This window comes from Athene noctua, chromosome 2, assembly GCF_965140245.1.
Source record: "Athene noctua chromosome 2, bAthNoc1.hap1.1, whole genome shotgun sequence".
Lineage (NCBI taxonomy): Eukaryota > Metazoa > Chordata > Aves > Strigiformes > Strigidae > Athene > Athene noctua.
Window position 1 is genome coordinate 106,241,451 of NC_134038.1, and position 12,647 is coordinate 106,254,097.

The 12,647-nt window shown below is 38.4% G+C and overlaps 1 protein-coding gene across 7 annotated transcripts in view; it reads right to left on the minus strand.

The window, feature by feature from the left end:
• Positions 1-12,647, minus strand: part of TNS3 (tensin 3) — a 240,535-nt gene that overhangs the window by 70,105 nt on the left and 157,783 nt on the right. For all 7 annotated transcript variants that reach the window (XM_074899804.1, XM_074899806.1, XM_074899803.1 and 4 more), the window contains one exon: positions 184-1,443. In XM_074899804.1, coding sequence (XP_074755905.1) covers positions 184-1,443 — 1,260 coding nt within the window. The remainder of the gene's footprint in view (positions 1-183; positions 1,444-12,647) is intronic.

Here is a 12,647-nt window from a genome sequence, read left to right on the forward strand (position 1 = left end):
CATGCAAAACTCACTTATCTCACATCAGATTGATTCCCTAATTTCTTTCATGGTTATGTAAAGAAGGTATCAGAAATAATCCCTTGCTAATGATCCTGGAAGTTGTTAAGTCAGGACCTGAGGTCCTGCCTCATACAAGTGCTAGGAAAAGCATTATATTCAGAAAGCATTAAAACAGCTTACCATGCCGGGAGGGATTCCTGTTTGTGACTTCTAATTTGTCATGGAAGCCAGGACTCCTGGCAAGCCCTTCCACATCTACATCAAGGCTGCTGAAGCCATTTACTTGACTTCTGTCCCTGGTGACAGTGTTAATGCGGGTTGGGATAGGTTCAAACGTAGGGTCTAACTCCAAGATCAGCCTGTTCAGTTGTTCAATGGACTGATCAATATCCAGAGTTGGAGACGCTGGCAAGTCCCCTGCGTTCCGTCCTATATCGAGGCCATTTGTGTCCCTCTGAGGCACTGCCCTTGACTTAAAACTCTCAGCACTGGCATGTTCTGCAGTTTCAGTAGCACTTGGCATACTTCCTAGTCCCCTCTGCACAGCATCTCTGCTGCTGAAGCCACGTGTCGGGGTGTCCGGGACTCGGGACTGGCTCTGGACACTGCCCAAATTCTCCACAGTGTTATGAATGCCAACCCGAATTTCATTCTCTGGGGCAAAACCGTACTGGCAAGCAGTGACCATCTGTTGCTGGCGTACCCAGGTCTGAGTAGAGTAGTTACTTGGGCCATAGGCTTGAGGCTGTGGAGAGACAGAGGGATTCCGTTGCAATTGCTGAGTTGACTTCAGCTCAGTGCTTCCAAATGATCTCTCATAGAGGGGATCCACACCAATTCCCAGGTCTGGGGCAAAAGCATTGTGATGCTCTTCTCCAGTGTTACTTCCAAAGCCATCTGAAAGAAGTGAGTTCTGGCTGCTCTTGTGGCAACTAAAGTTCCCTAGGTGGGTGGAGTGCTGCCCTTCTGAGGAAGACAAAGTCCCAATGCTGTCCACACTGTGAAGGTCATGATTAGGCATTTCGTCATCCAGAATATCAGTCTCCCTGTCCTTCAGTTTGGTGTCTCCATTCACATGAACTTGAGCTGGCACTATGTGGCGAGTCCCACTGTACTTGCTTCGAGCATCAGTCATATCCTTGGTGGTGTTGACAGAATCCTCCAGACCAAAGCCACTAAGTAGCTGGTCCAGCTCTGCCTTCTCTTGTGGGCTCAGACCCCGTTTGACTCCTTGCACGAGGCGCTCCTCAGTCTTGTCTGTCCTGATGGAAGCTGTTGAGTGTCCTGAATCACTGCTGACAGAGAGGGTATGGTCACTGTGATCAGGACTGCCTGTCACAGGAACACCTTGAGCAACACCAGGGATGCTGCTGTCTGAAGAGCTCTTCTTTCTCACTTTCGCATACAGACTGCCATCAATGGGACCTTGGGTATGCAGCACTGTGGAGAGATAAGTAACAAGAAAAGGGAGAGACAAGGACAAAGTATTATATAAGGGCTTTGACTGGTGGCGTACTACACAACAGAAGTACTGCTAATACTAATGGTATTGTTTCTGCAAAACTAAATTGGCTCTACAAATACTGCATCAACCAATGACATTTTTTTCATTTTACACTTCAGTTTATAAACATTTTCTTGATGGAAATATAACATGCCATTCATACCTCAAGATCAAACGCAGTCCTCTTTTTATACTATTTTGAATGCATGTTTATTGCTCCACAAACTCTTTACACTAAATTTGAATAAGTACACTATTACAATGCTAGAAATTTGAGGCGGCTACCATGCATTCTGTTCAGAGCAATAATGTTAGGAACCTACCAGCAATACTTGCCTTGAACATATATTATGCAATTAACAATTCATCCATTTCTACTTGATGGTCTAAGTACACTATGAAGAATCACTTACTCCTTTTCTTGGTGGTGCAAGGGAAAAAAAAAAAAAAGCTTTCAATCAGAGCTGCAGTCCTTGGAATATATGTAAAACCTCTTCATAAAGACATTCCTGAGGAAATGTTAGACTATGGAATTTCTACATGTGGAGAATCTGGTATGCATTTCACATTTCAATTAATAAGCAAGGCCATAATCCCTTAACAATCAGAATATAACTCATTTCTCATCAATGATGGGAAGAACCTAACTTTATTTCTGATCTCTCAGGTACTCTCTCAACTCAAGTTTATGAATAATCATACATAATAAATATGGTCTGGAACTTTGATTTCTGGTTACACCATCTTTAGAAAATACAACAGTTTTTCACGAAAATGCATCTAAGTTTACTAAGGCTGAGTGTTGAGAACAGACAAATTCCTGCTTCCAGTTGCATAAGCACAACTTAGCACACTTTACTGACAGTAGCTACACACAGAAGAACCGGGTGAGCCAAGTTTTACCATCTTACAGGGCTAATGAACTCAAATGGAGGGCTTCACTGAAATGACTATACTGCTTTTGATCCCAGAATTGTTACTGGCATCCGTGAACCCTGCTGCTTCTTGCTATCTCAAGGCACACATCCTATATTTTTTTAATCTGATATACTGATTTTTTTTCATGCTGCTGTCACCAGCCCATCTTAATTATTTCCCTTCAGTAATCAACAAAAAAATAATGCAAAACATACAGCAGAAAGTCAAGAGAACATGTTAGATACTAAAATTTCAGCCTTAGAATTGTCTCCTTTGTACACACCTCTACATGTTTTATCACATATGTAATATTTTAGATACTATGGTTTACTGCTAACAGGAATCACATAATGTATATATTCAACAATAACAAATATGCAATACATACAAAATGAATAATTGAAGTTGTTGAAAAAACCCTCTTTTTGCTTCCCAAAAAAAAAAAAAACAAAACCAAACAACGACAACAAAAAAAAACAAACCAAGGAAAACAAACGCAAACTTGAGCAGATTTTTTACATACAATCAGGAAGTAAAAAATCCATTTGAGTTAAAAATACTACAGTAAGAATAATCTTTTCCATGTTATTTCAATACTACCAACACTGGCAATGGGTAACGGATTCACAACACTGAATACAGCGGTTTCTCTCTGGAACATTTTAAAAGCTCAAGAGTTTATTTGAATTCAGCTTATTTTACCCAAACCACTTTTTCCTACCCCTGCCTGTCAGGGCTTTTTAAAGCTCTCCTTGACATTATAGACCAAGGAGAAGAAATTAAGCCGTAGGAGGCACATTCTTATGATTCTTTACTGTACTTGTTTTCCAACTCCCACACACATCACACAGGTTAGACCAACCTGAGATACTGTATGGCTACTGGGCTCTTAACCAGTGCTGAAAATGAACACAATTAATTCTGTTTTTTTATGAAAAACTTTAGGACTAAATATCTATACTGTCCACCAAGCCAAAAAAGTAAAGTGAGTGGTTCTACTTTCAAAGGATTTAATGCTCATTTACCAAAATTTATATTAAGCGGAAGTTTCTGAATAACTTTTCCTCCCAATAGTTTGAGAATTGTTGGATAAGAAGAAAATCAGACCATCCTAATTTAATAACAGGCAGATTTGTGTCAAAGGTAATCAACAGATTAGTCTAACACCTGTGGCAGTTCCAGAACCAAAAGAGCCATGGAGAGGCCAATGCATTTCAACATCAACTCTACCACACATTTTCAAAATAGAATGGCATCGTGATCATGAAGCTTCTGAACTAGGAAGATTTTCTAGGCAATGTCATTTTAGAAAAAGCATTATTCAGAAATTGTACCCATGATGGCAATGAATTCATTGGTTTATAATGGCAAGAAAAGTGGTCTGGTTGGAAGAAGCCTTCATTATGGGACACCTTGCCAAGTTTCCATCAGTTAAAATACTTACACACTGGATGTTATATGATAGGTTTAACAGGTTTTAGCTAATAATTAAAGGACAACTTTTTACTTTTTAAGGACTAGGTACTATTACTTGTCTGATGTTGATTTTTAAAATAGCACATGCAAAAGAAAAATACTCCTTTTCAGAACAAGTCATGAGGCTAGGAAAAAAAGAAAGCCATTCTCCTTGCTGTAGAATTTCTCTGTGGGCAAACTGTTAAAAGTTTGCTAAAGTTTACGATGTGTAAATCCTATGATGAAAAGAGCTGCTATGCATGAGACTGAATGTCTGTGTACAGATATTTAAAAACAGTATTTATGAGAAAAATATAACTAAGGAAAATACAACCAACTGACAGTTTCTCAAGCTCTTTCATGCTGTGATTTCTTACAAGCTCTCACCACTGCTAGGACAAGGAAGTACACTAGGCACTTCATGTGGAATTATTTAATACAGTTACCACAACAAATTGCAAAAATGAAAAAAACACCACTAAGAGTAACTATTAGGTGACTTTCTTTTTTCCTTTCTGTGTGCTTAGAAAACAATACAAAACTGCTTTATTTTGAATAGTTGAATATCCTGACACAGAATAGACATGAAGAGGTGACAAGTCTGAACTGGAACACAGTTAAGTAAATACAGGACTAGTACACTTGAACTATTAAGTATTTCTGTCTGACTTTTCTGCTACCCAAAACTAGTACAGTGCTGTAAACCCTTCAAACATGCTAGTCAGCCATAAATACCTCACACCAGATGAAACATTCTAGCATGTAGATTTGGTTTGCCACAGAAAAATATTAAGTACAAAATCTGTCAAATGCTCAAGCACAGCCATGGAAGCAATGGAAAATCTTTGTGAATTTCCCTCCATTAGCCCTTCTTGTATCATCACACAGTGCCATCCAAGAATAGCAACAGAAGTACAGACAAGATGACAGTGACAGACTGCCAATGGAGTACTAACCAAGGGTCTTGCACATGTGAGCTCTTGTGAGGTTCGGAGATAACCCTTGCCCAGTACTTCTTCCACTAATACAAAATTAGCAAATATATTCTGCCTGTTGCCTGGAATGCTGAGTAACCACAAACCATTTGTGTGTCTCTCAACTGTGAACTGTACAGCTTCTGTTCTAAAGGGGACACGTGAGTCCAGCTTACAAGTAGCATCTCTACTTAAAATGTTGTCATTCCATTTGATATGAGACACAAACAAACCTACAGCAATGTAAGTGGATTATAAATGTAAAAATTGTTTATCTCCCCTCTCTATGTTTCCATTTGAAATGAAGAAAGCTTTTTTAGAAAGTGTTTTGGTTTTTTAAATATCCATACAGTATCTCTATACAAGAATTGAGAAATGTGCAAAAATAACTCCTCAATGTTTAATGGTATTAAGAACTATCATCGTTGTGAATATAAATATGAAATCAGCTTTCAGCAGATGATGGGGTTTTGTTTGTTTATGGCCTTTGATGTTTACCTATTAAGTATGCAAGTTGGAGCACTCAAGTGTTTCTTTCCATAGGACACTGGATTGGATTACAACAGTTTTACAAAATTTGGGAGTTTGTTGGTGTTTCATTTGTTTTTTTCAAATTCTGAACAACTTAGATTTCTTAGACTTCCTTTTCATACCACATTTACAAAGCTTGGACTTAAACTACCTCACTACTTTCTGAAATGTTTTAAAAGTGAATTTAAAAGCATATTTTTCTGATAAATGTAGAAGTTAAATGGCTGTCTTTGAATTCTCAAATGATCCCGTTGTTGGCTAAGACATTTCATTAATCGCTACTCAAATCCCAGTTTTAATCTGAGCTATAGTTCACAGTGAACGCTAAGAAGAGATTGTAAACACTTTCATATTTCTCTGAATAGTTAGTGTTAACTGGTAAACATCAAGGAAGGTGTAGGAATGTTTTACACAAGTAAATCTGATGAAAGGAAAAAAATTCTACTAGAGGAATTTCTCCCTCCCCTAACCTGTCACATAGATGGATCAAAATGCCTTGTTTGCAAACAGAGCTTTTCAAAAATTCTTAAAAGTACAGATCTCTCTACACTGAAGAACAGCATCTGTACTCATTAAAAGCCTGACTGATACACACTACTGGGAACAAGAGTCTTTCTAGGACTTCTCACAGGGTTTGGCTCAGGATGGCCCAACAGAAAATTTCGTTAGAACAGAGGCAGCAAACTTAAGAGACTGAAAGGTTCATGGGCAAGACACAAAAGCTTACACACTAGTCTGTGTATGTTCATGAATCTGTATATGGAAATGTCTCATTTTTATGGGAAACTCAGTAAATCTGACCTGAAGCTTCAGCAGTAGAAACCATGTTTTTGCTACAGTATGGTCCCTGTTAAAAACAAGATCTCTAAAATTTAAGATTCTAAGATAACTAGAACCACTCTGTATAAGCAACTGACAACTGCAAGCTGTCTGTGCTTTCCAATTGCTACACATGCTAATGAACCACAGAGCTCTGTCAGAACTACACACCATGGCAAAAGGGATGACTTCTGCACACTAGCATCTCTCTGAAATATTTCAGCACTGTAAAACTGGCAACTAGGTTTTGTGGCATTCAGTGTCTCACCCTGTAACCTCAAGATTGCCTGTATGTGGAATGCCAGTGGATTAAAAAGCCTGAATAGCTCTGGACACGAGTACTACCTCATTCAGTGTCAGCCTAACTGTGTTCGTAACCAAGATAACAAGCCTAGGTATACCACTAAGAACAACTTCACTATGAAAGAAGCTAACAGCTTGAAATATTTTAGACACCCTGCATTATCATCTGATAAATGTAGATTATCTAAATTAGAAGGAAATGCATATACATGAGAACCAAGAACTCGACTAAACAAGCGAATAATTTCCTAGGATTTCCAATCCTTCGCAAACCATTTCAAGTGAGCATCCAGCTATCTAAAAAAGTCAATTATGCTGCACAAGGAAAATATAATTAATAAAGCATGGGATCTAGATGTCCTACTAAGTATCCGTATCTGAAAGTCTGGTCCACTGCCAAGCTTCGAAAGTCCCTAAGCAATTTCTCAAATCAGTGGCTCCCCAAACAGAGGTCACACTGGTCACAAGTAGGATGGTGAGCCTAACAGACACTAATTTTGATATTTATCATAGTTACGGAGTTATATTATGTTATATGTGTACGAGTGAAGCAAGAAACAGAAATGTCCGAGACCTATTGACTTTTGGCTGTGAATTTAAAGATGAATACAGTATTGTCAGACTTCAGAAGGAAACACCTGTGATTGTGGGATAAAACAATTTACTGGTAACCAGACCATTTTTCTCTAGTAGGCAGCTGGCTTTTTAGAAACCTCAAATAGTCACCAAAAAATTATCATGATGCATTATGAACAGATGGGAAAGAATGAGACTCACAGTTAAACAATAATTTACTTGCTCCTTAGGAGTCAGTATATTTAAACTCGTAGCCCCTGATCATGAAAACACAATGGATATTGCACATAACAAATTTAAATTGTTGTCAAATTTGCACAGTTGTAGGAAACATTCTTAGATTAATTTTTTTTTTTTTTTTAATTTAATTATGACAAGCACTTACATGTAATTACCCAGTAATGATTAAAAAAAAATTCTGGTGTGTGATGCTGAACAGCATTAGGAATTTAATTTTACCTCAGACTTGTGTAAGATTTGTCACTGCAAGTCCAGTGGAAAGAATGCAACTTAGTTAAGGTAATAAATAAATAAATAAATAAAACTCTACCCAGAAATTTTTTCCCTCCTAACCTGGTTTAAAAGGAATATGAAATGCTGTATGAGGCAAAAATCATAATCTTATTTTGAAATATAGCATTTCTGCTGGGGAGGAATTAAATATACAGTATCACACTGTGGACAGAGTCAGCATTTATAGAGCACATGCATACGTCAGTGGTTTTAATGAAACATTACACTGGGCAGCCTGGAATATGTTTCTGTACCAGGGCAACCCAGAGAATACTTAGATATAACTTATTTTAAATGGAAATAACCAGCACAAATCTATCTTTAAAGGTTCAATGGTATCATAGTAGAGAATATGCAAATAGTCAAATGAAAGAAATTTAATTTTCATGTGTGTACATACAAAATACATACATGTACACTATTTTATAATCTCTCTATATAAACTCTATATATGTAAACCCAATACATACATATATATGGTTTATTTATTCATAAAACCAGGACAAATTAACTATTCAAATACTATAAACCTTCAAAATACAAAGTTCTGAAGTTGTTCTCATATTACATAACACCTTAATTTCAGATTCTGCCTTTTTTCTAAGTCATAATTTTAGAATACCTCTGCACTAAGACTTCTGGACTTCACTTTACTCTGGTAAATACTCTTCACCCACGTTTTCCTAAAAAAAGTCTTAACCAACTTAATTGCAGAAGTGAAGCTATGCATATAGACAGGGAGTATTTTTGACTGAATAAAATGAGAAAATATACCAGCAATGCAAAATTTTATTCTGTGCACCTTGATAACTAATGGTACTGCAGAGGCCTTATGCATTTGATACCTCATATCAATGTACAACTCAATCATCCCTCTCATTTTTGCCAAGAAAGCAATGTATAATGATTGAGTATTTGTATATTGCAGGAGTAAAACAGCTGTCAAAAAACAAGGGAAGTTCACAACGGTGGAGACCTGAGTAATGCTGGAATTTTGTTAACCAGACCGAAGGGGCCCACTTGCTTTCAGCCTGACCTCTCTTCCCAGGAGATGTTCCAACTCCCTGAACTGCCCAGGCTGAAGCTTGACAAAATTCCCACACTGAATGCACACACAACAGTATCAGAGACTCTCTTATAAATGAAAGCCTTAGAGCAAAGGGTATGTATTTTCACTCTCATACCTAACAAACAAAGAGCAACTTATGTAAAAATCAGGAGCTGAAATACCAACACATACCAAATATAGTGGCTTCCTTCCAAGCCTGTGTTTCCTGGCACTTCCCTCCTTGAAATCCAAATACCCAAAGGCAGGCTTGTGAGTTAAAAAGAGGTTTCAGTCTTTCAGCCTTCTGAGTTGTCCCCACAGCTACCTCCTGTCCATTCACCACTTGTGAAAACACATACAAATGCAAGCCACTTAGGTAAACACATATACCACAAATTCAGCAAGATCAATTGTGACCCAGTCCACCTGAACAAAAAGAAGGTGGTTGCAAATACACAAACCTCTGCACACTGTACCCTTGTTCATGTTGCAGCAGGAAACATTACACGAGATCTGGATTATTTTTTTCAACCTCATAAATAAATATTTCTACCTTCAGGCACACCTGGACAAGTCCAGAGCTGCATTCCTTCAAAGTTAAATCTTTTTTATGTGTGCCTGTCTCTTCTCTCTCCCTAACACAGGCCCTCATTCCTTGCAAACTCTTCCCATATATTTCCTATAAAATCCGTACAGAAATACACGTGGTTTGTATTTCCAGCTCTTGAACCACAACAAAGCTGCTTACCTCTTTACTAGGCACGATCAGGAACTTTCTGCAATAGTCAGTCATTGGCTCATTTAAATCAACTCATATTCTCTAAGCAAAACCCTGCACAGAGGAAAGCCAGTTAGGGCAAACATCCCAGCTTAAAAAGGCAAGAAAAGTCTCTACTCCTGCTGTTTGAGCCGCAGCTGCTGTTCCTGCTCCTGGAGGTAAATGGACTTGCTAAAGAAGCGTGAGACTTGTATCAGCCAGAAAAAGCAAATGAAAATGTAAACAAGAGGGAGGAGCCTGAGGGGACAATCAGGTTCAATGAAATCCGAACTCCTGGAGCCAAGGAGGAGTGGAAATGTGTTGGCTGAAAAGGTAATTCTGTCTACAAGCTATTTCCTTACAGTCGTTCTTTTCTCAGTCTGTTGCAATATCCAAATGAAGCCGAGTGAGTTTCAGCTCCCAGATCATTTAGCCACACACCTATGATTGCTTGCTTTTGATGTCTTTTTCCTAAAACAAAGCCTTTAGAAAAATGTTCTTCCATACTTAACAATCAGGTCTGATACTCATCCATGTCCTCAAGAATGTGTATATTATTGGAGTTCTCAGGCAAGAAAAGCTTTCTCGAAGTCCTGCAGCAATAATGCTTATTTTTATGTAGCAGCTGCTGCTCTCAAACTCACAAACCCCAGCATACTTTGACTCCTGTCTCTGGAATGAATCAGCTCAAACTAGGGAGTGAGACTGTTAGTTCCTCCTTTAATAATAGCTATATCTCACCACACGGCAGCCCACATAATTTTTCTCTCAGCAGTATTACAAATGTACACATGTATGGCCACCAGACAGCCATGCCCCTAGACAACATTGATTTTCTATTTCAGGGACTGTCAACACTTTAACAACTTCTCATTTGAATACCGGATAAAAGTGGCTCTTACATCCACAAAATACATCTACCTGTTCATTGATTATGAAAGAGAAGTTCAAACCTAATTCAGAATGTACACACTTTTCTGTCCAAGTGTTGCTGTTCTTGCAAATCAGTAAATGGCTGCACATAAAACCAGACAGGATTCTGATAAAAGACACAAACCACACAACACAAGCTATGCCAGCAGTGTTGACAGACTCTGTTCTGTTTCCCAGAACTAGAGAACTGGCTCTCTCCTCTGAGATGGCGGCAGAATTGTTTGTAATCTAGAAACTTCCAGCATCTGCCTTGAAGATAGGAAAAGAAACAAAAAGGTATATTGAAAATTCTTGTTGTGAACTGAGGAGTCTCACTTAAGATGCAAGTTTAGTCTTGGTTCTTCATGAGGAAAAAAACCCAGCTGTATTCCTTGATTCAAGCAATCTTGGGCTCCTTCATAAGCCTGCACTGCACATGCATGCTAGTGATCTTGGACCATTAGCCCTCAGCACGCTTCAACACAGGCTGAGGCTGAACACTACACTACCTAGATTACCAGAAGAAACCTGGACAAGGTAATAGCAGCTCCATATAATTTAATTTATCCTACAGATAGCCTACCTGCAACAAATTCATTCAGACAGATCACCATGCTGCTGAAATTTTATTGTTCTAGATAGCCTTAGCGGTTCTCTACACAATCATTGCAAGGTGTTGAGAACTCATGCAAGCCCTCTAAAACTACAGGTTAAACCTATCCACGGACATGTTTAGAAACTGTTCTCAAACTGTATCACTCAACCAGTTTTGCTGATGTTCTGTTACCAGTTCCAGGACTTCTGGGACACTTTGCAGTACTGAGTAATTCTGGTCGCATGCAAGTTCCGACATCTGAGGACTATCAGATTACTGGTGTGCCAGTCTGGTCCAGTTCAGGTATGGAATATTTAAATTCTGTAAGCAAGGCTACAATATATGCCTCTTCAAAGCTTTTATGCTGACTGTTGTGAGTACAGATGATACCTGGTCAGGCACAGAGTGGCAAAGAAGGGTCATGCAAACAAACAGATCAAAAGTTTTGGGAAAAAGATAGGGATCAGAATTGTGAATCCATATCATTTTAGAACTTTGCACTGCCCAGTCATGGTGCTTGCTATAATTTGGAGACGTAAAACTGCATTTAGTGCAACTCTCAAATTGTGGTATAAAAAGTAGGTTCTAATTTGGTAAATTCCTAGTTCATGAATATTCATATGGCAATCCCTTAAAATATTTTTACAGAATTATAATTTGAGGATCACAGAATGGACTGGAAAGAAAGGGAAAATGTATGAAGTAATCTTTTACGACTGTTTTTCCTTTCCCTGAGCATCCAAGACATCCAAGTAAATGCTGATGTTCATATATGCACTTCATTTTAAAGACCTGGTTTCCCAACATGAAATAGCAGTAGCTAAGTCATCAGGAAGCTGTTTGGTTTGCTATGCTACTCAAGTCCCTGACTCTTAACAGAAAAATAAAGGAGGCTGAAGAAAACAAGGCATGTATCACAAAAACAAAAAGTGAACAAACAGTCTGAAAGGAAATCAACTGAAAGGGTTGCTGTTAGCAAAATACTAACAAGCAGGACCCCCAGGCTCACATGAGGTCCTTAAAACTTGAATCTTTTGAGAAGCAAAGGAAAGGGCATCCAAGACCCTACAGAATCTTTATGCTGTGCAAATGCTACTGTATATTTCCCAGCTATTCAAAAGGATCACATTTGTACCTCAATGATTTTACAAGTACTCTGGAGTAAGAAAAAAACTGCTTCACAAAGCACAGCTTCCCGACCAGAGGCTGGCTGTTGTCCAGCCAGCAAGGAACACAGGCAGAGCCAACCAGCACAGACTCACTCTTACAATACTACTGTAATATATTGTCCCACACTTGCCCACTTGGAATCAAAAGAAAATAATACTTGTGCCATGATCCAAAGTACAAAGAATAGACTGATACATTTTTTACTGCAACCTGATATACAGAAGCTAGTATCTCTGTGTCATTTTGATTCTATTTCTGCAAACTTTTCTCAGTCCTTTAAGCACAGACTTAAAGTAGGTTGGGCTTGGATAACCAGCAAAAAACCAACAAAATGTCATGGTACAGACACATCACCATAACTACAAAACACTACACAAAGTTACTGAACTACATGAAACTATTTCCCTTCATTCCAAAACCAAAGCTCATCTTAGGGAACACTCCATTAATTTGCAAGTGTGTACTCCAAATGATGAAATACAGAATTCACAATTATTCTTCCTTACAGCTAGAACAGCACACTCACCTTGAGTCATGGCTTTTCTCTTATTATACTGTTAGGCTTCCAG